We start from the raw sequence: 27,576 nt of genomic DNA, 5'->3' as shown, positions 1-27,576 counted from the left end.
CCCATACATTCCTTAATAGAACCACTGACGATAGTCGAAAATAAATTCACGCGAAACTGAAACACAAAAAGAGGGTGCCCATTACAGGTGGAGGTGACCAATCGTTCCTTGACGAATTTAGAACCCGCGCATCACGTCTTGGTTTAAAACTAAGAATGTATTTTTATTAACATAACAGCATTATTGACATAGTAGTTATCTGCAATAATCGCATCTTTGTTATTGTTTTCAATCAATATTGAAAGACATTATGAGAAGAAATCTCCACCTAAACATGAAATTCTATGGTGGCCTGAGGCAACTCATCGACATAGCCCCTCAAAGAGTCTCAAATCGCATTTTGGGCCCTTTCCTTTGCGTTGGGCTGGGAAGATTTCTTGTGTCCATTCCCTTTCGACCATGACAGCTAGTCTCCAGTTCTTCACCGGGGCTCGCATTAAATCTACCCTCTATAGGTTCATTTTGAGTCCTCTTTTCCTTTCGCTGTTGAGAGTTTTTTGCCGTTTTCGGTTTCTCCTGGACAGGTTTCTTACCTCTTTTCTTTTTCTTAGTAACATCCTCTTTAGTGACGTTACTAATTGGGGCCTCTTTCATTTCAATACCATGTTCATCTATCTTGAAGTCTTCACGTGGCCTCTCCCAGCACGAATCGATCTCGTCTATCTTGACATAACCCTTCTCATGGATGTTTCCCTTCCGGTACGGCATCATAATGACGTCATCAAAACTCGGGTCGTTCGCCGTCTCCTCCTCTCTCTTGTTTCCAGGTCTCGCACGGTTGGTTCTTTCAAACTTTTCACATGGGTTTTCTGTCCCTTTCCAGAGCTCACTTGCTAGCGGTGACGATTCTCTGCTTGGCACTCCGCGCTCTCGCTGGATCAACTTCTCGCTGACTTCGAAATTTTCTTTCTCCTTTTCTGAGTAGCCCGAGTACAGACTATCCCTTTGCTTACCTAGAAGTCTGTCGGCCTCGCTCACCGCAATTGTAGGGTACGGGGACTCCATTTCACGTTCCAACACTTCGTTAATCCATTCCAGATTTTCCTTACATTCCTTAGAAAGGAACTGTAGTTCCCTAAGCTGTGCATCGGTCAGGTTTGGGCTCCCTGAGATTCTTGCGTTACTTCGCCGCTTTTCACTATTCGGAAACTCCAGATCTATGCGAATCCCATTGATGTTTAAATCCAAGCGACTATTGCGCCATCGTGACCGACTTTGCGGCCTCGCCTCGTCCTGATACTCGACTTTGATTGAGTAAACCGGATCACGTGACTTTTTACGTCGACAGCGTTTATAGAGGACGAATGCGATAATGACAATGAGGACAATCAGAGCTGCAGGCGCCGTCGCTAATATGATCAAAAGGAAAAGCTGGTCTGCGCTCTTGTCACGGTGGTCAGTGGGCTTCATGTTAGGTTCATGCGCAACTGATGAGTTCAGGTCACCGTCCGCGGAGGATGATGGGAAGGCTGACAGAACAGGACTGGGAGTGACTGAAGTCATAGCTGTTTTTGTAGACTTGCCGCCCGGACACGACTTGGACACGACCTAAAAGATCAGATAAATTTACGACGTGCATCTACTGCTCGTCGTTGTTTATCTAAGCCATTCCTTTGTGTGGCCGGCGTGCTATGTGATTAACTTACCACAGGCGTCCTTTTTTTAACTTACCACGGGCGTGCTATGTGGTTAACTTACCACGGGCGTCTTTTTTTTATTTTACCACGGGCGTGCTTGTGATTAACTTACCGCGGGCGTGCTATGTGATTAACTTACAGCGGGCGTGCTATGTGATTAACTTACCGCGGGCGTGCTATGTGATTAACTTACCGCGGGCGTGCTATGTGATTAACTTACCGCGGGCGTGCTATGTGATTAACTTACCGCGGGCGTGCTATGTGATTAACTTACCGCGGTCGTGCTATGTGATTAACTTACCGCGGTCGTGCTATGTGATCATCTTACCACGGGCGTGTTATGTGATTAACTTACCACGGGCGTGCTATGTGATTAACTTACCACGGGCGTGCTATGTGATTAACTTACCACGGGTGTGCTATGTGATTAACTTACCACGGGTGTGCTATGTGATTAACTTACCACGGGTGTGCTATGTGATTAACTTACCACGGGCGTGCTATGTGATTAACTTACCACGGGCGTGCTATGTGATTAACTTACCACGGGCGTGCTAAGACTTGAGGTGCCGCGCGGAGATGACGGCAGCATGCGTTGTGTCGATGACGTACTGTGTTTAAGAAATGGAATTTTTGGTTGATCCAATGACGTCATGTTTGCTTTAATTTGTGACCTGGAGCCCGTCATCTTTCTTGTTGGCGTGATATTATGAGTCAATGACGTCACATCTTGTGTCCCTGACGTGATAATAAGTGTCGATGACGCCATGCTCGGTATTGGTGGCGTGATAGTATGGGCCAATGACGTCACATCAGGTATCGATGACGTGATAGTATGTGGTGATGACGCCACATTCGGTGTTGGTGACGGTATCCTTTGTGCTGATGACGAAATGTGATGTGTCGATGACTTGCTCTGGTTTGCGCTGTGATCTGATGGCTTCAAATGTGATGATGATGTTGTAAAATAGGTAGACAATGACGCATCTAAATACGTCACCTTTTGTTCAGATAACCTGAGGTCCTGTGCCGATGACGGGTTCCTCTGAAATGATGCTATATGGTGTGATGATGACAAATAGAGTATTGACGTGTTGATTGTACTATGTGATGATGAAGGATTATGATGCGATGACGTAGTACTATAATGTGATGATGACGTACTATGATGCGATGACGTAGTACTATAATGTAATGATGACGGACTATGATGCGATGACGTAGTACTATAATGTGATGATGACGTACTATGTGATGACGGACTACGATATAACGACGACGTACTATGTGATGACGGACTATGATGTAATGATGACGTACTATGTGATGACATATTATGATGTAATGATGACGGACTATGATGCGATGACGTAGTACTATAATGTGATGATGGCGTACTATGTGATGACGGACTACGATATAACGACGACGTACTATGTGATGACGGACTATGATGTAATGATGACATACTATGTGATGGTGAAGCACCGTGATGCAATGATGACATGTTTTGATGTGCTGGTGAGGCAAGGTGCATTACTGATGAGGAACCGCGTCTTGTCGATAAAGTGTTGATTAACCGTGTCTTGCTATCACCACCCAAGCTTGCAATCGTAGACGGCAAAGACGTCATCAGTGAATAAGAGGCCGTCCTTGTTCTCCTAGTCAGCGTCCCATCGGATTCCGGGAAAGTGGGCAAGGCGGGAGTTGCAGCCAACGATGACGATGACGTAAATTCACGCACTGATGACGTCATTACAGACGAAGCAGAAGCAAAAGAACGCAGCGAATTTTCTTGAGTCACAATCGAGTGATGAGTAGGTAACATACCATACTGTGATGAAGTCATAACCAAAGGCGACCCATTGCCCTTTGTTGACGCCATTTGAGTTAAAATACTGGTCTCTTTAGATGGCGTCACTAGGTCTGATGCAGTGGTAATTTGTGATGACGTCACCTGAGCTGACAATGCCCCGACCTGTGACGTAAATAGAGCTGGAACCTCAGTCTTTTTTGATGACGTCATTAGGAATAATTCAGTTGTCTCTTGTGATGGCATCACGAGGATTGAATCTGCAGTTGGCTCTGATGACGTCACTGCCAAGTTCCTCTCTTGTGATGACGTCACTGCCAAATTCCTCTCTTGTGATGACGTCACTTTGACTTGTATCGTGTCCCCCAGCGATGGGGTCCCTACCGTATTTTGCTGTGAAGACGTCGTCGGACCCGATGATGCCACAAGTGATGACGTCATAGGTGATGTTCTCGCTGATGCCACCGCTTTCGTTGATGAGTAAAGGTCTCCTTCCCTTTTTACTAAATCAGAGTTTATTGCGAATACCAGCACACTAGCATCAAATGTCTTCGTTGGTGGTGTAGCTGTCAATGACTCGAATCCGGTCGTTGCGTAAGCGCTGTTTTGATTGAAAAGAGTACGAGGTTTATCCGTGGATTTGGGCGAATTCCATTCCGCTAATCCGCCTGTTGGTAGCTCAGTGTATCTAGCATCAGGGATAACAGAGCTTTGAGCCTTTGTACTCGCATTAACACTCTCGCCTACATTCGTCTGCGTAGAAATGTCAAACTCTTTGTTGTCTCTTTGAGACAAACGGAAATCGCGGGAATGTCGGTGGTTTATACACCCGGATGACATCATAGATAAACTCTTCGCGATACTCGTGGGACTTGAAAAAAGAACTGTTGTTTTACTAGAAAATATATTAATTTGGTGTTTGCCATTTTGTATGGTGCTTGCCTTAGCGGCATCGTTCCTAGTAGAACTAGGTTGGATTTTATATCCAACTTGAGATGTTTCTGCATTAGTTCTCTTATCTTTCGGACCCGTCAAAATGTGCTCTACCTGAAAGACAGATAGTTCCACATCTGTGTTAGACTGTCGCGTTTGGTTTTTATCCTTTTCGGAGTGGGATCCAAGAAACGGAGTCTTCTGCTCGCCTTCGTCAATAAACCCAAGCATGCTATCACCTAGCTCAGCCTCGGTCCGTCTGCTGTGAGTCCTCCCGCTGTCAAATTCCGTTGATTTCTTGTTATCGAGCCCAGCATGAGATAGGCACGCATAGAAATTCAACCCTGGACCCAATAACAACAGCATCATAAATATGGCATAAGAAACAACCTCCGTAAACTATGAATTGACAGGATTTATCTCCAAACTTTTATAATTTTCTTACCGAGGAAGATTAGGAAGAGTTTCAGCATAATTTGTTGTTGAAGGCCCGAAGCTTTTCTGTGTGCGGCCATGCGCTCGGGATGAAGTCACGAATAAAATATTCCGTAATTTGTTTTTCTATTTGATTTCCTCCATAGCTTGGGCTGTTCATTTGGATTTTCCCAAGAACAGCGTATTATTGTTGCGATCGCTCAACCATTCATTCGCTTGGGTCTCTAAGAGTTTGATAATCGTGCCCCTTGGATTACACGTCAAGAAATATGTCATGGAACGAAGGACAAATGATTGATCAAATATATCACCGCACCGCCGGAAGTAAAGATGACTTCCGTTTCCGAGCGAGTTCAACCCTTTGACGATTTGTATGTACAAAAAAAGGCAGACATAAATTTTGTTGACCGTGTCCCATAAATAAGCCGATACACAAATTTTATGCTATATGAAACTATGCAAAGTAATAAATTCGATCGAGCTTCTGGTGAAAATATAGAACCACAAACGGATACACCTATACTCGAAATAATTTTATTAATTTATATATTAGACACAAGGATCATTGAAAATCATTTGCGTGAAGAATTTGTCTAAATATCGTCCCCAGGACCTTTTCTCCAAGGGTGGGAAGCCTGTGGTGAAGCACGCAACGTCGGGAACGTCGGGGTCAGCGCAAGAAAGAGGCGAAACTAGACGGCGGGGGTGGAGTGGGTAGCCTGTGTATTAGATGTCTGTACCTTCCTAGCAGCGCATCCGGGACATTTGGTAAGGAAAGCGGACAAGACGCTAAGGATATGACAGAACTGACCACAAAGGGGTATTATTGAGTGTTTCATTTCTACAGCACTCGTATCCTTATGGGCATACCTGTACAGGACCCGAAACGATCCCAGGACCCGAAACGATCCCAGGACCCGAAACGATCCCAGGACCCGAAACGATCCCAGAACCCGAAACGATCCCAGGGCCCGAAACGATCCCAGGACCCGAAACGATCCCAGGACTCGAAATGATCCCAGGACCCGAAACGATCCCAGGACCCGAAATGATCCCAGGACCCGAAATGATCCCAGGACCCGAAATGATCCCAGGACCCGACGATCCCCAAAAGCACCCCAAGTGATCCCGGGACCTGAAACCATACCGAGGAGTCCCCGAAATCGACCTCATGGAATTGCAGTAATGGACAAAGGGAAAGCAGAAGTAATCACTTGCAATTCTTAAAGCATAATTAAGGCTTTTGCCCCGGCGGTAAACCCATAAACAGAGTCCAAAACAAATACACAACTTTTAATTGCTACTGAAAGGAATACAACATTAACATAGCACAGCCTTGCTCAGAACAACCAAAACTGTTGACCTTCCATCACACTCTAAACATTTGCAGTTCCGACACATGACTCTAACAATATAAATCTTGTTTCCGGTAAACATCACCCCTAAAAATCCATATTCATTTGACAACTAAACGTGTATTTCACCACGAAATCCATGTTCACATGAGCGAATATTTACCGACACATTTTATGCAGCCGGTTTGGCGGAGAAGATGGCGGAATGACAAAGCACACTGAGTAACGCACTCGAACAACCCTTTTACTACCGTTGCAAGATGTGGCTTTAGTTGAAAGCATTATTTATGTGAGTTTTGAATTTCCTTTATGTAGTCGGCCGTACAAACCTGCATGGTCTCGTGATAGGTCTTTCATTCACCGAATACAAACAAACATGCACAAAAGTAACCTTAAGAACAACCTTATATTTTATCTGTGGATCGATATGGAGACTTGTTATCTATAAATGATTTATTCACGCCTGGTTCTTCAAATTACTATCACGGAAATTGTCATTTGACCCCAATTCCTGACTCAACCACTGTATTTCCGGCGCAGTCGTATATTAGTAACACAAATAACGCTAAAATGTTCATATGTTTTTAAAACTGAAAGCCAATCCTTCCACATTCCTTTTGTTTGTCCATTACTGCAATTCCTTGGGGTTCATTTCGGGGGACTCTTGGGGATCGTTTCGGGTCCCGGGATCAGTTGGGGAACTTTTGGGGATCGTTTGGGGTCCTGGGATTATTTCGGGTCCTGTACTTGCACTTTACATGCGATACTCATAATCATGAGTGCGTCCAACAGTAAAGCCATGGGCCAGCGTCCTTAATGTTTTATTACGTTCCCATAACAGGTTAATACACTTACAGTGCGCTGACGGACTGGACCGGACTTTGCCGAGAAGACGAGGGATTCACAGTCCCCAGTGTAGAGTCTGGTTTTAACACCTGAAAAAAACTCCAAGCCGGTATGACGAGGATTCGGGCCAAGGACCCCGGTATGACGCGGATTCGAACCCAGGACCTCTTGCTTTAGAAGCAATGCTCGCACCACTGAGCTAGCGGTGGGCCAGTTCTAAGAATGGGGTGGGTATAAGGGGGTGGGGGCAAAAGAAAAATATATATCCATGTAAAACTCTCAGGCTAGCTTACTTTTTTAGTGCTTTTATAAAACCATGGCCCACGGAAACTCCAATTCCGAAACCGCTTTCCGGCTTCCGTCATGCACATAAATTGCTCGGTGCTTTCCGACCAATCAGTGGCTTGCCTTGCAAAGAGGCGGCATAATTGGAAGCCATTTAAGTGCTGGCCAATGAGACCAGGATTAGCCAGATAATATTGAAAACCGCAGTTAAGAGGTGTGGGGCTAAAGTAAGGATGTCTAGGCAGGCAGTGTACGTCTTTTATTGAACACAATAGACTTAGAAGTACCGTCACACGGCATCAGTACTATATCCAACACGAGTTTTTAGTCCTTTAGACCACGACTGGATATGACGGACAATTAGACAAGGCGCGGCATGATCTTGTGATCCGTCCCTTTGGGCCGACTTGTATGAAATTGTTGGTCACATTTGAAATAAAATTTTGGAAACTATATCTATTCATAGCCTTTTTCATCTTTTAGCACTAGAATGAAGCCGCTTTCATTGTAGGAAAGATTGAATTTCACATTGATTCAAGTGGATTTACTTCAATTCTCAAACGTGCGATTTGCATTGAATTTTGCGCCGAAAAAGGATTCGTCACAGCACGTCACACAAGTCGACCCAGAGTTTGAAAAGATCCAACTACGTTCCCGGGGCCTTCTGGGTAATTCAAAATGGACGCTTTCCACTTGGGCTAGTTAAGCTATCATCAACTTGTATATGGATCACAATCAACTGTCATCTTATAGACACCCTGTTACTACGAACACCCCGATTGATATTATGTAAACCATGTTATAGGGACACCCCGCATTCATTATAAAAGACAAGGAATACATGCCCCGACAGGACCGAACACAAAGATATTACTGAAAAACCCCGTTTTTACGAACTCTTGCTATCACGGAACTAAATTTTACTGCACCGAGGGTGTCCGCGAAGGTTGACTGTATTACATCAACCAAACTCTAAAGATAAAAAGAAAACTTGCATACGATTTGATGTTTTTGGTACAGGAATAAGGAGCTGACCATTGAATTACTCAGAAGGTCTTTGGGGTCATCGTAGGATACGCATTCAAGAAAAGATGACGTCGACCATATAGCCGTTATGCCACGCCCAAAGCCGCCCCTACGATCCTTACGATGCTCTTACGATCCTTACGACCTCTTACGATCCTTACTACAAGAACATCACAGTTCAAGCTTGCCTTTCATTAACGGTAGATAAGTTCAAAGGCCAAAAATAATACCCTGAGTCTCTAGAAAAATACTGCCAGCGCGTACATGAACTGATCAGAATGCTCGCTAGAAAATAGTAGTATCATATAATATATAGCAGGATTAATGTTGGGTCAACAATAAGATGCGTTTGACGACTAGGCCAATGTCGGGCGAATCAAAGTCAAAAATTCGCCAGAAAATTAGCATTAACTAATAAAAGGCAAGCTTGCCAATACTTTACTCTAAATAGGATAACATAACATGTGAAATTCTATACTCAACCGGTCTAGCATATGTGTTAGACCGTGTGTTAAATTAGACACTATGGAAACACCTTACGTGTAACGTGCATACAAACCTCACGTGTATATAAACCTCGCGTGTAATAACGCCTCTCGTGACATTATAGAAACACCTTACGGTTAGACAATCCTCACGTGCATATAAACCTCACGTGTAATAAAGCCTCACGTGAGCGCAGGGGTTCAAATGTGCGCAACAACAGGATGCCGGATAGATAGTTGATCGAGCATTGATCGAGCATTGCGGTGCCGGATGGATAGTTGATCGATCATTGCAGTGCCGGAAAGATAGTTGATCGATCATTGCAGTGCGTTTGTGAATGAGATGAGGGTTCGGGGTATAAAAATAACACCAGGAAACAAAACATCACCCCCACCAAAAAAAAAATAATGAGAGAGGGCTAACAGACTAGAATTTTGGCAAAGCATAATTTACAGGTTACGTATCTCTCATTTTGGGAAGGACCTCTGCGTCAAGACGTGTCTTCCTAGTGTAAGCTGCAACGCCGCAATATGAATGGTGGCGCAACTAAAGCCTATATAATCTTCATTTGGAATTGGGAGCCGAGGAAACACGATACAATGTTATCACAGATTGCGAGCGTTAACCAGCTACTCCTTTCCCAAAGATCGGCCACTTTGTAACATCCTGTTGTCGCGCACATCTCAGAATATGGCGAATGAATTCCACCATAAAGGGAGACCAAGCGTTTAACACTCGGTGCAACTTTGGAAGACCTCGAAAGAGTTAACAAAAGAAATACTAGACTTTGTGCAAGGAACTTACGAATTACTATCTATACTTAAACACCTACCTATAAACTAACACAATAAAATCCCATTAACTTGAGTCTCCGGTGGCGTAACAAAGTCTAAGTGTCCTGTGAGCTAATTGTGCAGACGGAAAAGAAGATTTCATAAATCACCTACGATCAACTCGCGAGTTATGGTTAGCTATGGGATCATAATCCGCTCTGCCACGGACACATTAGACACCCTCATAAATAACTCGCTTGTGGCTTGATCGTCAAGGCTTCATAATGTTTAGGTCTTGTACCACACATTCGGTTATCCCTTTTTTAAAGGCTGACAGCGAGGCTGAACCGGGATAAAAAAAACTTTTTAGAGCCTCTGTCAACAGGTAGCTTGCCGTCCAAGCTAAGTACGTGTTAAGAGTCTGTCAACCGGTAGCTTGCCTGGCAAAGTACGTGTTGAGGCTATTGCGATATTCTCAATTTAATTTGTTAAATGAAGCATAACCTTTTATTTTGGTGTGCTTCTCGATATTTGTTGAAATAACAAAGGTGTGGCTGACAAGGGCACTCACTCACTGCAGCAAGAGTCCGTGTTAATGGGATGCGGCGTGCAGCTACATGTGCTTGTAAATTCCGTGTTTTTGATAATCCCATGAATGTAGCCTGTGTAGCTAGCGGTCTTGTTGAGTTTCAGAGCAATTTTTTTAACAAACTACGAACGATTTCGCGTATTCCAGGATAAAAAAAACTGCTCTGAAACTCAAAGACGTCGCCAGCTATGCAGGCTACATGAATGTTTTCCATACCTAGCACTTTCATACTTGATAAGTTATCCTCATTCACCTTGTAGTGCTCACACTGCACTCAACTGGTGCAGAAAGTTAGCTTCGTATATCACCACTAGAGTGACCTCGCTGTACACCAACATCAATGGATACTATCAGAATATCACCATCTCTTGTTTTTTTTTTCTCAGGAAAAATATCGTCGTCTCTTAGAAATCTTCACATAAACGTGACATTGTTCAATAGTCACCTTAGTTCTCGCGGGCATGTGCGTTGCCGTTGTCAGCGGGCATACGGGTGAAACACGTGACGTGCGTATGTAGCGGCGATTGGTCCAAAACTACTCGGGCGAAGTTCTGTGGGGACTGGAACGAAATCAAGTATGATTTGTTTATATTATTACGCAAACGCTAAATTCTCACCTTGTAGAGAGAATCACTAAACTGATCAACCAACAAAATAACCAAATGAAGAATTCCATACACAATTCAAAACGCACACCATTTTGTTTTTAAAATACACACAAATCAGATCATTCAGCACACAGATCACAGTTCAAAACACAAATCACCAAATTCAACACACACAGATCTGATTATACACATAAAAACCCGATTACCTATCACAAAAAGATAAGACCACGCACAGATCATATCTGTCGATACCCATACATCAGACCGTTCAATTCACACATCAGATCGCTCAACTCTCAACTCAACACACAGCGCTAGAATCAGATCACATAAGGGAGCTCAACAGACCGAGCGCGCGAAGTACAAGACCGACAACAGACCGAACGCACAGAGTACAATACCGACAACAGACCTAACGCGCAAAGTACAAGACCGACAACAGACCTAACGCGCAAAGTACAAGACCGACAACAGACCGAACGCACAGAGTACAATACCGACAATAGACCCAACGCGCAAAATACAAGACCGACAACAGACCGAACGCACAAAATACAAGACCGACAACAGACCGAGCGCGCAAAGTACAAGACCGACAACAGACCGAAAGCGCAAAGTACAAGACTGCCAACCGACTATACGCGCACATTCCATACATTCCTCTGACATCCACCAATTGTCATTCTGGCAAGGTATCAAGTGCGAGAAAGCATCCGTTTCCATCGGCTGATTTGGGAAAACCCTTCCGATATTTCCGATTGAATTTGGAGTAAAAAAAGGGGATTTTATATGGTTATTTCGAGATTTTATCACACAGGTTTTCTTCAAATATTAAATGAAAACAGTTATGGCTAACAAGTGCTTTTTAAAGCATCAAGCAGTGGTATTATATAGCGAGTAATTTAGACCGTAGCATCGTGTGACAGGACAACACAATGTACAAGACAGTGCATCGAGTGCTCCTAGCGCGTCATAACTGCATCGCTAGCCTGGTTAACACGCGTTGTGTAGTGAAATGTTAGGTTATGTTGCTTTAAATTAAAGTGTTGTGGTGTTTTGTAGTGAGGAAGTCACTGCGCAAGAGGGAACACAGCCAGTATGTACAGAGCTTGAACTTGGGGGCCATGCCGGCTCAAATAAAGAAACCTTAAACCGTTTGATCGCTAGAAAGGGCTGGATTCCATGCACACGGCGCACTAGCTCTGGCCAGTAAAGTGAATCATAAAACTTTATTTCCCGATGGTCATTTCATTTTTTTCTCATTTGTCAATATTGTAGAAAACAATAACAAATCTGTGGGTGACAAAGGCTTTTCAGCTCCCTTTTCTCAGTAGTATGAAAGACGACCAGTTCCCTGGAACAAGATGAAAGGGAGAAGAAAGCGGCCGGGCAGGAAAGGCTAAGGTAAGCACACGTAGGCAGAGAGAATTTTATTGAGCTTTGCGTGGCCTAAGGAAGGACGGATGCGACCCCTTTAACAACCCTTCGTGTGACGACATCATTTAGTCCCCAAGCGGCAATCCCTAAGCTCCTTGGTCAGGTAAATACTGGCTGTTATTCACCGCTATGAATTTATAGTTATAATTACCAATCGTTACTGTTAGTTTAAAAGCTTTTAGTTCCCCACGGTTTGTTTAACATACCTCTAATTGAATACAGATAATGTATTACCTTAGCCTCACTACAACAATAGTCTCTAGCGTTAAGCTACTTACAGTAAATTACAATGAAGACTATGTACACACACGTTATGGTGCTTAAAGCATACACGATAGTATATACCATCCCATTACAGGTTAATTCCACATGCCCGAACACATGCATAGAATGGCGGGCTGCTTCGCCTGTTTACTTTTAGTTTAGTGCAGTCAAGTTTAACAAAGACCTATTCACACCAGCGAGCTGCGACGACATGGTACATGTCCAGGGCACAGCAATGACATGGTACATGTCCAGGGTGCAGCACTCAATCAGTCCCCCGATGGAGTTTGCAGGATCCCTTAAGACAGGCCGCCTATTATTTATTTAAGGGAGCCTCAGTAATGGAATACCCCACCAGACGGAAATGGAATTAAGCCCCGGAAAATACTATTTGATCTTTAAAGGGGCATATTTTCAAGGCCAAAAACGTCGTCTCAATAGAGGTTATAAGTGTGAGTATAATCATATTTTGGCATTTCTATTTACTGTGAGTGCTGTGTTTGCGTGCTAGAAGCCGACGGACCATTTCCGTGTCCACTTTAGGGCACTGATTGAGATGGCAAAGGAGCAGATAACGCACGGCTGCCGCCCTGCTGGTATAAATGAGTCTCTTTACAACACACGCGAGAAAGTGAAATGAAAGTACGTTTTACAAGGTGGTTAAAGCTTTACAAAGCTGCATAACAAAGTGACGAACACTACTCCCAGAGAAGAATCTCGTGAGTAATGTACGAGAAAATGTCTTTGTTTCCAGTGGGTGGGCAGAACAGACGACTGGGAATAGGGGAGGGGAGGGCAGGGTCTTACCTGGTTCTAACCAACCTCATGAGTAAAGGTGTATTGCGCGGTTGAGAGGGACTGGTGTCATCTGAGCCCATAGTACCACTTCCCTGCGGTGGGAAGGAGCCACTTGTATCTGTCACATGACAAATAGTCGGCTACCATAAGGCGAGTGCGTGACACAGCGCAAGCCGCTGGCTTGATACGCTGCAGGCTCACTATGGCGACGATTCGGTAGAACAGGGATAACAAAACAAACTACGACCTACTGGATTAGATGAAAATTTGAAGTTGACCTGAAACTCGATTCACCGGCATGGTAGGAACTGTATACAACACACCAAAGACATGAAAATATCACGGTTTATTCTCCACTACGTTCTACCAAATACAATGAATGTGCCAGCCTGCCCCTACAAAGTGTTTTAACAGAACAGTTCAGACTGAAAAAAGGCCACAGACCCAGTACTTGGGCACTCAGGCTCTAAGTGCGCATCGCCTACCAGCACCCGTGAGTCAAATATCATGGTCAAACTAGGCCTGCGCTTGTTTGGACATGCGCACAGTGGGGGTTATTCTGACATGAAAGGTCGCGATATTGGATGAGATAAAAAGCTGAAAAGGGACAGCACGTTTCTTATCAGAATAAATATGGCTTTGGGTTCAGACAACAAGCACTTCCTACCTGGCGACATATCCAAACCAAGCGGGCAAGCCGAACTACGACAAGCTTCACAACAATCGCGAGCACAACACACCACCACGTGACTTACAAACCCAAACGTGACAAGCCGATCATCACGTGACGAACAAAAAAACACCAAGTGATACCACGTGGGATCACATGTCGGACTATACTACCTTATCTTCGCAAGTCACTATTTCAAACTGTCCTATAGCGTAAGACGCCTAGTCCTCGTGAGAGCTAGAAAATAGTATTTTGGTGGTTAATGAAAGTGTCGCGAGTGTGTTGAAGCTAGTTTGACCAGTAAATCTTCATTGTTGTAACCAACACCCTGAAGGCACCTGTCGTGTGCAAGAGATCTTACGTGAAAAATTTCTAAGAAATTGGGCTTAGGGGTCATGAAGGTAATCATAACGCTGACCCACCAGGCGAGTCTAAAAGCCACAAATCTCCAAATTTCTAACACAGAAACCTGGTTCCCTTATATACTTAACTCTCCGCTTACGGACTTTACTGAGAAAATTAAGGGATACCTTTTTTCCTATCTGGAAGGTATTCGCTAACAAGAGGGGTATCCAAATTGACCACGCCCCTGTGGGGAGCTGATTACAACAATCCAGCTAGAAAACTACGATATAAATATGCTACAGCGTCCTACATCAGGTCCTACAACATACATCATCAGATTAACAAAACGGAATCGCGGAGTTATAATTTTCTACTAAATTAAACCCCTTCCGTAGCACAGTCTGATTTTGTCGGTCCAGTAGAGGAAACTCATTTGAATCGCTTTATCTACAATCCCATTGGCATTTTTGACGATTGAGTTTGGCAAGCCAAAATTGATGTTTTTGGATGGATATTTCGTAGTTTTATCCGTAAATAATGCAAAAACAAATAAACCAGAGGGTGATTGATTCTCCTTATCAAGCTGCGCTACGTAAGCCTAAACAAGCTGGCGTTTTCTAAAGTCTTTTGATTAAGAAAGTGTTCATTAAATACCCTGAGAGGGTAAGAGAGATACTGAGTGGGGGTGGGAGAGGATGGATTAGAATTTTTGTTAATTGAATGAGGTGTCCTGAGACAAAACCCTCCCCCCTCCCTCTCGGGGTATTAATAAACATCTCCTAAAGTAGCCTAAAGATCAAGGAACCATGACAACTGTGATACCCATAGCAACAAATCCTTGCTAGTAGTGACGTCGATAACGAAAAATAAATCTGGGCAGTTAAATGTCTGAACGCCCTTTAGCTAGCTGTTGCAAACTTCGCGCCGCAAAGAATGCTGGGTCTCAAAGCTCATGCATGCCAAGGTCTCGGTTGTCATGGTCTCAAGTAGTACGAGGCCTAAATGCCAAAAATATCGAGTCAGGACATAAGATAAATGTCTGAGAGATAATGATACGTTGTTTCTATGCAAGGGTGGGTGAAATACATGAGCCAAGACAGGTGCTCCCTAAATAATCCCTCTATGGGCAGTTGTTTGATGAGTAATTTCTCAAGCTATCAGCCACTAACAGGGACTAACTTTTGCCTTGGCACTACATCTGCCCAGACGATAGAATTTTGATTTACCCCAGAAGCAGGCAATTCATAAATATACAGTACGAAATACAAATAGTCAACTATGAACAATAATTGAAACGCAAAGGTACAAATCTATGATACACGATCCACAATTTCTACTGTTCATATTGGTGTCATTTTATGCGCTTAAGACAAATTCTCAACCATCAAATCCAGAACTAATGCAAAGGGGTGTTCCAAACTTTCCGCTAACATTCAAGTGTGAATTTTGTCCCCTTTAACACGCGTTCTGTTTTGAGTATTCAGATTAAGTCCAGACGCAGACACAATAAAGCAGAAATCAATGCTTTAGTAAGCGCAAGGAGTTTATTTCAAAAGCACGTAGTGATCACGTGAAACAAACTCTCCTACCCCTCCCCTCTTAAAAAGGTCAATTGCGCACTTACTAAAACACTAATATTCTATATCTATACACAGGTGGTCAATGCTGACAACGCTTATCACCACAGGTGGCCCGAGGTGACAGTACTGATCACTACAGGTAGCCCATGCTGACAACGCTAATCACCACAGGTGGACCAAGGTGACAGTACTGATCACCACAGGTAGCCCATGCTGACAACGCTAATCACCACAGGTGGACCAAGGTGACAGTACTGATCACCACAGGTAGCCCATGCTGACAACGCTAATCACCACAGGTGGACCAAGGTGACAGTACTGATCACCACAGGTAGCCCATGCTGACAACGCTAATCACCACAGGTGGACCAAGGTGACAGTACTGATCACCACAGGAAGCCCATGCTGACAACGCTAATCACCACAGGTGTGACCACAGATGGCACCTAACAGCTCAGCGGTTGCACAAAGTAGCCCGCGATGATATCGTAATCAGACCACAGGCAACCCATGGTGCCAACTTAAGGTAACTGAAAAAGCATGAAGGGCTACGCATGCGCTACGGCGGACAGAATTTTTTATGAGATGCACACTTTTTTTAAACTGGTATCTTATTGTCTAAGAAAAATTAGTTTATATTTTAACTGTGTAGTGCGGTGGCACATAAACATATAGATATCCATAGATTCGACTAGTTTACTTTATATTCGCTCAGTTCGACAATTGTTAGTATGCAAGTTGCTAATGGCACCGTTAAGGTGTCTTAAGGGTGTGGCTTCCAAACACTCAGGAAAAGTGGAGTTTAGTATTTAGCAGAGTTAATTTACTGGGTGCGTGCAAATGGTGGTTGGTCTTACCGTATTATTGATTTACGTAGCATTAGGGGTTAGTGAGTGTGTTACCATGGAAACAGTGCAGTTAGAACGCGCGCCCTCCTGATTGGTGCAGAAGCTAGCCCAGCCGGTTGCCATGCACACTGTGTGGGTTTAGCAATAAATAGCTATGGGACATATATCTACAAGCTATGTACATGACCTAGAGTCTTCTGTACAGCCAACGGATGGAAAACACCCCATCAAGATCACCCCCACAAACCAGTCTACCGAATGCCTGATCCCACATGGAAGAAAAAACAAGTGGGCCGATATGGAATTCCAATCAATAAAGGGTCTTTGTGAGGCGCTATACTGTATTTGGAACAAATCTATACTACTAAAATATAAGAATTTCACATGTCTAATGTCCTTGGTGATTTAGGAACCGTCTGAAATTAGCATATTCCTCGCCTTAAACGAACTCTGTCAAGCAAACTCAAGTCCTGTTTTTTTTCTTTTATCTCAACAGTCACCACAAATGCTAAGTCTTCGGGATATTTTTTAAAGTCACTAGCATCGCTGTTCATAGTAGCTGTTGTAGCAATTGTTACGTCACACTTATCACTTTGTAACATGAGCGGTAGTTAAAATATGTAGAGGGCCATAGTGAACGTTTAAGGTCACACCAATCTCTGTACATTCATAGCGAACATTGAATATCTTCTCCCAATTCCCCCATACATGAGTGGCTTGACAGCGCCCGTTTAAGTCCCCCTGCCTCATGGCTGCTACACGTTCAATAACTCCTTGGCGTTCGTACCTGTGTACCGGACATCAGCTCGACTTGCAGCTGCACCATATGTGCCATACTCGTAAGCTGCCGGGAATCCCGCAGGATATGCTGTGCTATATGCTGCCGGGCTGAGCCCTGGGACGTATGATGCACCATAGAGGGCAGGGTCAAAGGCAGCGGCATTGGCGCCGAAGGCTCCGTAGAGTGCAGTGTATGATGGGTAGGCCCCTGTTGATAGACCTACACGGGGCCCCAGAGTACCTATACAAATGGTTAAAAATGTTATTAACAGGGTGATAGGGGCCATGGCAGAATGATAGGGGGGGCGTTTAGGTGCGTCATGCTGCCAATTTATGCTCACACATGGGCCACATTATGCACTCATTTCCATTGGCTTTTTCAATTGAGTACCTGGATTCCTTAAACCAAATATCACAATGAAAGAGTCAGACATAGAAGTTGTAATTTCATATCAAAAGTATAGCAAAGGAATGTATTGATCAACATCCTTTAATGGGGAAATGTCATCAGATGGACACTTGTTGAAAAGTTGAAAAGAATGCCAGAAAACAGCAAAATTTGCCTGAAAGTAAAGTTAAAATGTTTTCAGTTTTCAATATTTCACATGGGTTTATCTGTAAATATTCTGTTTTACGACACTGGAAACCCGTGTCATGCAAAAGACAAGGCGCACCTGCTTACCGTCAGGCAACCCCAGTAAACCCCCTCCACCAGGGCTTGTAAACTCCAAATAGAAACATTTCTATTGCCAATTGTGATTAAAAAAAATAAAATCCCAAAAAAATAAATAAAATAAATCCCAAGCCTGCCTGTACTAACATTCCTTTCAACTTATCAAAGTTGATATTGAATTGTGAAAGTGACAAGTCGTTATAGTTAAGGTTAGTGCAGTAGTTAACGGTTAAGGAAGTTATATGGGGGTCGGGAATGAACCAGTGAACTCACCCCTCCCTATGGCAGTGGGTCTTATGCGTCCTGTCACTACCCCAGCATATGGTGCTGTAAATGAAGGCAGAACCGCCGTCATACACAGACTCTGCTTTGTCTTGGCAAACCCAAGTATTCGGACTGCCACCCATTAACATTAAGTCTAAAGCAGGGCTTTATATTATAAGCTGGTTATGACATCAAGTTACTGGTTAATGTATTAAGCATATCATACTTTTAAAGGCAGGTCTATTTAACTAGGAAATGTGACAGCAGTTTAACATGTGATGGAATCTATTTAAAGTCTAGGTGTTCTATAATATGGAACATGGTGATGGCAGTCGCTATTGCATGGTGGGAAAGGGGAAGGGTGTGATTACACCCTGATAACCAAAAATACAGACAATGCACTCACATACTTATAAGATCCTCCACCAATAAACCACAAATTTTTGATAAGACAATGAGGATGAAGATGTAAAAGAACACTTGAATTTGAATTGAACATGAGAATATAATTTGCCGGTGCATTTCTCTAACAGAGTAGTTTCAACAATCTGCTGGCCCCAAAAATCATTTGCACTCTTAATACAAGTGACCTATATTAATTTCAGTGACAACACTTTAAATATCCAGCACCAAACTTGAAGTAACAGAAAGTCCTCAGATGATATGCATAGATGTGTTGAAGCCTTAAAAGTATGCGAATACATACCAACTTTTGGTTCTTACTCTGTAAGAGAGTCATGCTGCTTACCAAACAACTTTTCAAACCCATTTTGCTATCCTGTCAAACCCTCTGTTAATACTCTGTTAAAAGGCCAAAAACCTTCTTTGTTTGCCCTCTTACATGCAGCAGACAATTCTACTATCACTTGGCTCTTGTCGATAAGAATTGTATTAAATTTGCCGATGATGGCATTTTAATAATATAATTTGTCAATGACTGTAATTTTGGGGGTAGCTGCAGGTATTCTTGTATTGGGCAGTTCTACAAAGTAAGCCTTCGCAACGAGTGTCTGCTTCTAAGAGAGTTGACTGTTATTGCATAATTGGACAGGGCGTGGTGCATAGGGGCATAGGGGTGCAGAAAACAGGGTCTCACCTAGTGCGGGGATGATGCCACGCCCTGCGGCAGCTCTCAATGCGGCTTGTTGCTGTTGTACTTCTTTTGGCAGTGCTCTTTTGACCTCCACCTATATAAGAGTACAATATATGTAAACTTTACTTTGGTATATAAATAAATAGAATTTGGGAAGGGCATCACCTTCCTTGTGCCTAGGATGCTGGATTACAAGAGTGCAAATAAATCACAAATAGAGGTGCAAGGGATATATTCACAAGGGGGAGGGGAGGTAAACATGTAAGTAAACAAGAAGAGAGTTTTCCTTTAGTATTTCTAGAAAAAAAATACTACAAGGCCCTACTCAAACCCCAAGATGTTGCAATCATTATTATATGGATTTCCATATTTATGATATTGATTTCCATATTTATGATATATATTTCCATATTTATGATATGTATTTATCAGGGACTTTGCACCTGATAAAAGCTATTAACACTTGGAATGGGTATTTGTCGCCCAAAGCAATATTCTTTAGAGGATCCAAAACTTTAGTTCAACATTTTCAGACAAAATTACACACAACCTTACTTACCTTGTTGCCTTCAATATTATGAAACTGCGTCTCACATATTTTGTCTACTGTATCTTCACTGTCAAACGACACAAAACAGAAACCTGAAACCAAAATAACAAAGATTGTTTAGTAGGTTGGTATTGACACAAGGAACTCCATTGTATGTAGCCTGTTACAGAGTGGTACAATAACTCAGGGTGTGGGCTTTGCCTCTCAAGAAAGAGGATTTGAACCCAGATCAGGTCAACTAGCGATTTCTCTGAGGTTCAAAAACCTGGCTCTCTACATTGTGACCCATAAATACCTCTTTTTTTTTAGATAAGAAGGCTAAACCCAAGGACCTGTGTAGCTATAACAGGCTAAATGATTTGACCAACAAATAAAGGTATTTGTATTTTTTTTGTATTCTATGTTGTTGTCTTACCTCTTCTGCGATTTGATGAATGTTCTGTAATATACTCAATCTCTTTAACCTAAAAACAAAAGATAAATTTAAATTTCTCAGCCAGGAAGTGTCATTACTAACTGCCTCGCTGCAAGGCTACTTTTGCTAGTCAATTATATGAGTACAAGCTTCATGAGCGACCATAACCTTAACCAACTAATCAATCTTCTACTTTTTGTATTTAATTTCATCTAATTATAAGAAAACACCACATTATAGGAAACACCAGCACACTAAATTAACCAATTAAAAAAATGAGCATTACTTAATTAAGTGTGGAGTGGATTTAGACAATCTTAATTTTCACATTTTGTTGTTGAGCTAGTTCATAATATTATGAATTGCATTTGGTAAACATGATCTTCACAAAAGTTTTTGTTGTGAGAAGTAGAATTATATTTTCAAATCTTGTCACAAGCTTTTGTTTGGTAAATGTCAAATAGCACGTTATTAAAACATTTACTTCTAGGAATGGCATTACTTTTATTTGAATAGATTCACCCAATTTTTGTGCTAATATAAAACTCAACCTCTGGGCGGTATTTTTCTATAATAATTAAAGTCCAATTATTATAAGAATGTATGGCCATAAAAACTATTACTACTAACAACTTACTGGTGCATAGGCTTTTCCAAAATATTCTCTAATTTTCTCATCTGAAGTCTCTGGTTTTAGTCCACCAACAAAAATTTTCTTGACACGTAAGTGGGGCGGCTGTAAAAGCGAGAATAGTTAACCAAATGATCACAACAATATTCAGCCACCGACTCTTAAACAGATGAGGTATGTAGCTCTTAAGGGATATAAAACACCTCCTCACATAAACTATTTAAAACAAGCCCCTCACTACCACATAATAGTCAAACAACAACAACAACAGAGAAACAAAAAGCTTAGAAAACGTAGTACAGAAGTTTATCGCCCAAATCCTGAAAAAAAATCATGGGCTACAGCTACTGCAAGTTGAAAAAAACAATTAGTCACGAAACGGAGCTTAAAGCCACAGACAACCCGATACCATTAACAGCTGAAAAATATCAGCCCACCAGGCTGATTTCAAATTACTGTCTCAATAATAGATAAAAAGAATTCCATTACAAGATCAAGAAAAAACATACAAACCTTTCCAATAGGTGCAGCAGGCTTTGGGTCAATCTACAAAGAAAAAACAAGACCAAGGCCCAGAATTAATAATATACATAAATATATATACTTACTTCCAACTCTTAAAGGGGCTAAGACTTTTTTATTTCCTACCAACAATCCACCATATAGAATTTGTATTTGTGGTTCTTTTGGTCATTCACCTGATATTGAAAGGATCATATAGATTTTATAGCTTTAGCCTGTTCCTTGGGAAACAGGATTTAAGAATTTAATTTTAATCCTTTAGCCCTAAAATACATACCGTTCTTCCATCTAGCACATGTGGATCCACTTGGTTTAGTACCTGATGATAAAATAGAACACCATTAGGGGCAATGCCTCCTCCAAGTGAGGAGAGAAAAAAACACAAGTTTTTTTTAAGTGTTCAAGGAATAAATCTAGTCTCCAGGGAACTTAGCTAGACACGTCAGCACAATGTTAAACTGTGTGGAGTTGGAGTTGTAAAATTTCACTGTAACTTTCAACAATAAAAAAATCCAGTTATTCAAAACGTTTCTATTCCACTTTCCACTACTGTTTGGCAAAAAGCCATGTGAAATATGTGAAATACTTTCACCAGTATAAATTATTTTAAAATTCATGATTAGTGATAAAATAAAAAGGCCATTAGATATTTTTTATTTAAGCTTATCATTTTTTTATCAATGGTGAGAAACCATTTGCACAAACAAATTAAACATTAAAATCATCACTAAATGGATTTAAAAATTTGAAGACAACTATCTATGGATTTGCAAAAAGATTAAAAGAAAGAAGCTGAATAAGCTGAATTGTCTTATATGGGAGTTTTTATAGACAAATAGATATCTTGTAAACAGACATCTTGAAAGAAAAATGAGTAACATGTTCATCTATTGAAGTAGATTTCAAGGGTTGAATTCCTTTGTTAGTCATAATCCTAAAATAACCACAGATGGGGGAGGAGGCGTTCAGATAACAAAATAACCTTCAAGCGGAAGTTTCTATGGCTGCAGTGACATCACATTTAATGATTCTATTTGCTCTCTGCCACAAAATGCATTAAAGGGCTTTATTTATAAAAACATGACAGCCATTTTTAGCCCCAGAGTGCTTCTTAAACCAAGACAAATTTGAGAAAATTGAAAACAACATGAAAACCCAAAAGGACTAGACAAAGAACTCAGTGATTTGCAAGTCAAATAGCAAGAAACTGATGAGTCATGTGCCACGTAAAAGCATCTTGAGATACATCACCCATATAATACTTGACCCCTTCCCACCCAAAAACAAGGAGCACATTTCTAATCTTCTCTCTCACAGGACCTGAAATAGCTTTCCTAAGATTACAACACCAGCAGTACTCTTACTGAAAATTGACACCTAATGTTGACAGCCTCCTGTGGTTAAATTAACAGCAATTGCTAATTAATTACTCTACTTACAGCCTTTGGCTTGGAGTGAAAAATGGAGGAATGATTTTGTGAGTTTTGACTAACTATTGTCATGACTCCAAATGTAACATGCAATGTAAGGGCCATTTTTTTCGTGTAAAAAAAACACTAGAAGCACATTTCTCATACTGAGAGATTTCATCTAATCTAAAACACAAATAATTCATAAATAGTCTGCTTTGTGTCAAAGAACAAAAAATGTGGGCTTTGTTCACATTATATATAGAACACATAACTTTGGTCTGGAATTTATCATCATAGCTTAAACGTACTTAGCACAAACAGTGCTAAGAATAAATTTGGCAAAGGTACACATACAAAACTACTTTATTAATCAAGTCAAGCAATACAAGTACTTATATTGCTTAAAAATAGCAGATAAAACCCATCCAATTATCTTGAAAACGGATTTTATATGCCATTTTCTAGTTACCATAGAAGTAAGCTTAAACAAAGAATATAATTCGAATGGGGATTTTATAAAAAATCAAATAATTAGTAGTAATGCATTAGACTAGTTCTATTTATATATATACTTTATATATTAATCCTTAGCGGTGTTAAACTTTAATTTGATTCAAACGGGGATACTTTGATGCGAGAACCATTGGTAGCAGATGGCAAATAAGTAAATTGACTCCTAACTATTATTAAATTGTTGACACTACTAATCCACCATGTAAACAAAGAGAGTGTCATCTATAAACGTCCCTGTCCGGATTTTTGGGCTCTTATTTAACTAGCCTGGCACGGAAGGGAAGGAAACAGATAGGAATTAAATAACACTCCATTTCAGACTTCTAATTAATTCCGCTGGAAAAGAACAAGAAGTCGTTAATCCGCCCGCGCATCACGGCATTGTTTTTGTTATCCTCACTGGCAATTATAACCTCAATGATACACAAGCTCGTGCAAATAAAAATATATGAGATCACAGTGGAGGGCCTCATAACGAGATTGCCAGTTAATGGAAACTTTAGCAAACAGATTATAAACATATCTGTACGGGCGCATAAGGCAATATGATTATCAAGAATTCGCGATTATTTCCCAAGGCCCAAGGTAGAAGACTAACTCCTACATAAATGAAAGTGCTAAATTACGGGCTAGGTTGACGATGCTTTGTGGCTAAGATGTCTTGCTCATCAATTACCAATGGAAGCAGGGCATATGTCAACTCTAGTCAAGCGACAGACACATCGCAGACTATTACCGTAATGGCCCTCCCCGTGATAATCCGTCCACTAGAGCATACATAATGTCACCCGAAAAAAACGAAACTCCTACTTGTAATCAGACCTGGCCATTATGTGGCTGATACATCGCCAAAAGCTAAATTCAGAGCGCTGGAATCGTGCTATGTTGGCGGGGTGCTCGGAGTACAAATAAGAAAGGCCCCCCATATGCGAGCCATAATCGTTATTGTGGACCGGGCCTTTGTTTGCAATACATTTATCCGTTCAATATCACACAATTTGACAATGATATCCCACACTGTTAGGTAAGACAACGACAGGCAACGCTTAAACTCGCCACCGAGAAGTCTGGCTTCTCTCTCGGGTTCAGAAGAACTTTTTTTACTCGTGGCGCGAACGGATGTGAGCAAGGTGGTACGGCTTTTAAGCTCGCCTATCGTGTCTAGCATGGACTAAGCCGTATATATTATCACGCCATTAAGCAACCAGAGCAAAACAGACAGTATTTTTCCTCGGCATAAAGGACACTAGTTCCTGCACGTACTTTCACAAGGTCCGAGTTTTTAGGGTTTTTTTAGTTTGAAAGATACTGAAACTCACCGCATCTGCCTCCGATTGATGCTTGAATTGAACAAAGGCAAAACCCCTGCAAAAAAAAGAGACAAAAAATCACACAAACTTCCCAAGTCATTGCACATAATTTGATTACAAAGCGAGCTCATTTACATGTTATTTGGCCTAATGGCTTTTTTGGCGCTCCAATATTCTGAGACTTGACTAAGTGGTGTATTGTAAGGAACCAGTGCTTTTACGCGTCCATTTATTGTCGTCTCGCAAAGAACGTTCGATTGCAAATGTTCGAAAAGTCACGCATCCCCAATACCCCGCTCGTGGTCAAATAAACAGCACGAGATAGCTTAAAATGACGATCGAAAGTAGCACGAGTTTAGCTCAGCGTGTTATTCTTGTCGAAACTCGACAGTTCCTGTGCGATGTTTGCAGTAACCGCCCCCCGAAATCGCTAAATGCTCGATTAGCGATGAACGAAACACGAGAACATTTTGCCGGCCGGGATTTCTATGCCTGCTGTTAACTATAGACGAATGTTTATTCTAAAATTAGGAGGTCGGTGCTTCGACGCGAGTAGCTACCTGGTCTCAAATAAACAAAGAAATACATAATAACGAATGTTAGCGTGCATACCCGACGAGACAACTCAAGTGCTTCTACCTCGTGAATAAATAGCGAGTAAAAGCGAACTCAAACAACGATGCTGTGTTAGCAAAGAATATTATCCGGCCTGTATTAAATATGTAAACTATTGCACAGTAGCACGTGGCTTGTACAATGTCAGATTAAAATTACTACGAAAACGAGCCGACTATCACGCGTTCCTTGTGTTCATTTAAAGTTTTGTCTTCTTAAGTGTTACTGAGAATTGAGTTAAAGTTATATCATACCTTGGTCTGCCGGTCAATGCGTCCATTTTAATATCAACTCCGACAAGTTCTCCATATTTGCTGAAGTATTCCTTTAAAGATTCTATAAATCGAAGGAAGAATCGAAACTTGTATAAATGCGAGATCGTTCGCCTAGTTTGTTACTTTGAAAATTATTGAACAAAAAACAAACCACAAGAAAAGGCACAAAGGGAGATAATGAAACTAATAGTGAGACATGGCATAAGCAAGACCTACCTTTCGTAGTTTCGTAGCTCAAACCTCCCACAAATAACTTCCTGTTGAAGAGAAAAGAAACCTCAATTAGGTGGGTTGTAACTAGACGGCAAAGCAGTGTTTTCAACTCTTGATAACAACGCATGGAACAGGTTTTAAAAGGAAATTACCACGTAAAATATTAAATTGATAATCAAGGAAGAGATACTGTGCTCCCTGGATCTTTTGGCTTGGTTACTGATCGTGGAAATAATTTGTGAATTTTCGTGAAATGATTTATCCGAATTTCGAAAGTGAGATATTGCGTCGGAGCCCACCACTCAACTTACCCTATATCGTCGTCTTTCGTCATTCTTGTTTTGTTTGAATCGAGCGAGGTACCGATATATCCGTTAACTGCCTCTTCGGCACTCATAATCTTGTATTTCACAACTCTATGGGTTTCAATTTAGCTGGAAATCATCCCAAAAAGCCGCAAACCCGCGAAGACACGGTCACCATGCGCCGAGAATCAGACACAAACTGAAAGCAGCGCCAAATACTCAACATTCCGTGCGCCGAGGCATTCTGGGAAAACCCTCGAAAACATCACGTGACAGAATCCGGTGACCCTATTGGCTAAACGCATGAATTATCACAAGATTTCGAGTTCTAAATCGAAAAATGCAAACAGGTGATTGGCTGAAAAGCCAGACGTTAAGAGGCCATACTCAAGGAATATAAACCACAAAGGTTTGTCACTATCGATCCATTTTTCACTGTTTTAAGTGTTAATTCTGGAGTATTTACATCAGCGCTTAAGCGCACGCGAGGTCTTATTCACGCGACTGGAGAAAAATGCTCTTAAAGTTTATATTCAAAACCTTGTTTTGAGGGCGATAAACAGTTTTGTTCCAACAGACTTCATAATTACAGTTAGCGAGAAGCTTTCTAACCAATCAGCTAACGCCAAGAATTTCGAGACCACAGACTACGACCTTTCACGCACCAACAAGCAAGAAGAAAATTAGCTCATTGACAAAACTTTTAAAAACATGAATGACAAGCCGCACAATCCTTGCCTTTGGACTGTAGAGGTCATATCCACTATGTATGCTCTCTCTCTCTCTCTCTCTCTCTCTCTCTCTCTCTCTCTCTCTCTCTCTCTCTCTCTCTCTCTCTCTCTCTCTCTCTCTCTCTCTCTCTCTCTCTCTCTCTCTCTCTCTCTCTCTCTCTCTCTCTCTCTCTCTCTCTCTCTCTCTCTCTCTCTCTCTCTCTTCCGACGGAAACCGCAAGTAGCCAAAAGGCATTATTTTCTATTCTTCTCTGCAGTTTTCAGCCATTATACTTGTGTATTTTTAAAGGGCACAAGAATAACAGGAAATGGAATTAAGTTTAACAAAGAGCTAATTTTCCGAGGTACAGGCTGAGGGTAACGGGTAAGGCGGGGCGATTGACACCCCTTAACAAGTGCAAAATTATATGCGCGTCATTTTCAGGCTCTTTGGTGACAGGCCGTAAGGCCGCCCCTTAAGATAACTCAAACGTTAAGATAAAAGAATAATAGAAAAGCAGAACTGCAGCGTCATAAATATGCTCAGCACTGGAACGAATTAAAAGC

General features: G+C 41.7%; 2 protein-coding genes across 5 annotated transcripts; both read right to left on the bottom strand.

Moving 5' to 3' along the window:
- Nucleotides 1-142: 142 nt before the first annotated feature.
- LOC116616893 (mucin-12) lies at nucleotides 143-5,130 on the bottom strand. Its single transcript, XM_032379054.2, has 3 exons — nucleotides 4,829-5,130; nucleotides 2,182-4,727; nucleotides 143-1,548 (listed from the first exon to the last, which is right to left on the bottom strand). The coding sequence occupies exons 1-3, from the start codon at nucleotides 4,896-4,898 to the stop codon at nucleotides 319-321; spliced, it is 3,846 nt and encodes a 1,281-aa protein (XP_032234945.1). The 5' UTR covers nucleotides 4,899-5,130; the 3' UTR covers nucleotides 143-318.
- A 2,418-nt stretch (nucleotides 5,131-7,548) lies between these two features.
- Nucleotides 7,549-26,531, bottom strand: LOC5509972 (heterogeneous nuclear ribonucleoprotein A/B). Of its 4 annotated transcripts, XM_032379103.2 has the most exons (14): nucleotides 26,306-26,531; nucleotides 25,998-26,038; nucleotides 25,761-25,842; nucleotides 24,901-24,946; nucleotides 21,934-21,975; nucleotides 21,648-21,680; nucleotides 21,141-21,239; nucleotides 20,504-20,552; nucleotides 20,098-20,180; nucleotides 19,542-19,632; nucleotides 18,455-18,508; nucleotides 17,516-17,749; nucleotides 13,295-13,403; nucleotides 7,549-10,738 (listed from the first exon to the last, which is right to left on the bottom strand). In XM_032379103.2, exons 1-14 carry the CDS (start codon nucleotides 26,389-26,391, stop codon nucleotides 10,714-10,716), a joined length of 1,074 nt encoding a protein of 357 aa, XP_032234994.1. In that variant the 5' UTR covers nucleotides 26,392-26,531; the 3' UTR covers nucleotides 7,549-10,713. The 4 variants fall into 4 exon arrangements, with proteins under 4 accessions (XP_032234994.1, XP_032234995.1, XP_032234996.1 ...); XM_032379104.2 differs by lacking the exon at nucleotides 13,295-13,403 and having other exon boundaries at nucleotides 26,306-26,530; XM_032379105.2 differs by lacking the exon at nucleotides 18,455-18,508 and having other exon boundaries at nucleotides 26,306-26,529.
- Between the last annotated feature and the right edge of the window lie 1,045 nt (nucleotides 26,532-27,576).

This window comes from Nematostella vectensis, chromosome 11 (genome assembly GCF_932526225.1).
Source record: "Nematostella vectensis chromosome 11, jaNemVect1.1, whole genome shotgun sequence".
Classification (NCBI taxonomy): Eukaryota; Metazoa; Cnidaria; class Anthozoa; order Actiniaria; family Edwardsiidae; genus Nematostella; species Nematostella vectensis.
The sequence above is the reverse complement of the archived record's forward strand: the minus strand, read 5'-3'. Positions and strand labels throughout refer to the sequence as shown.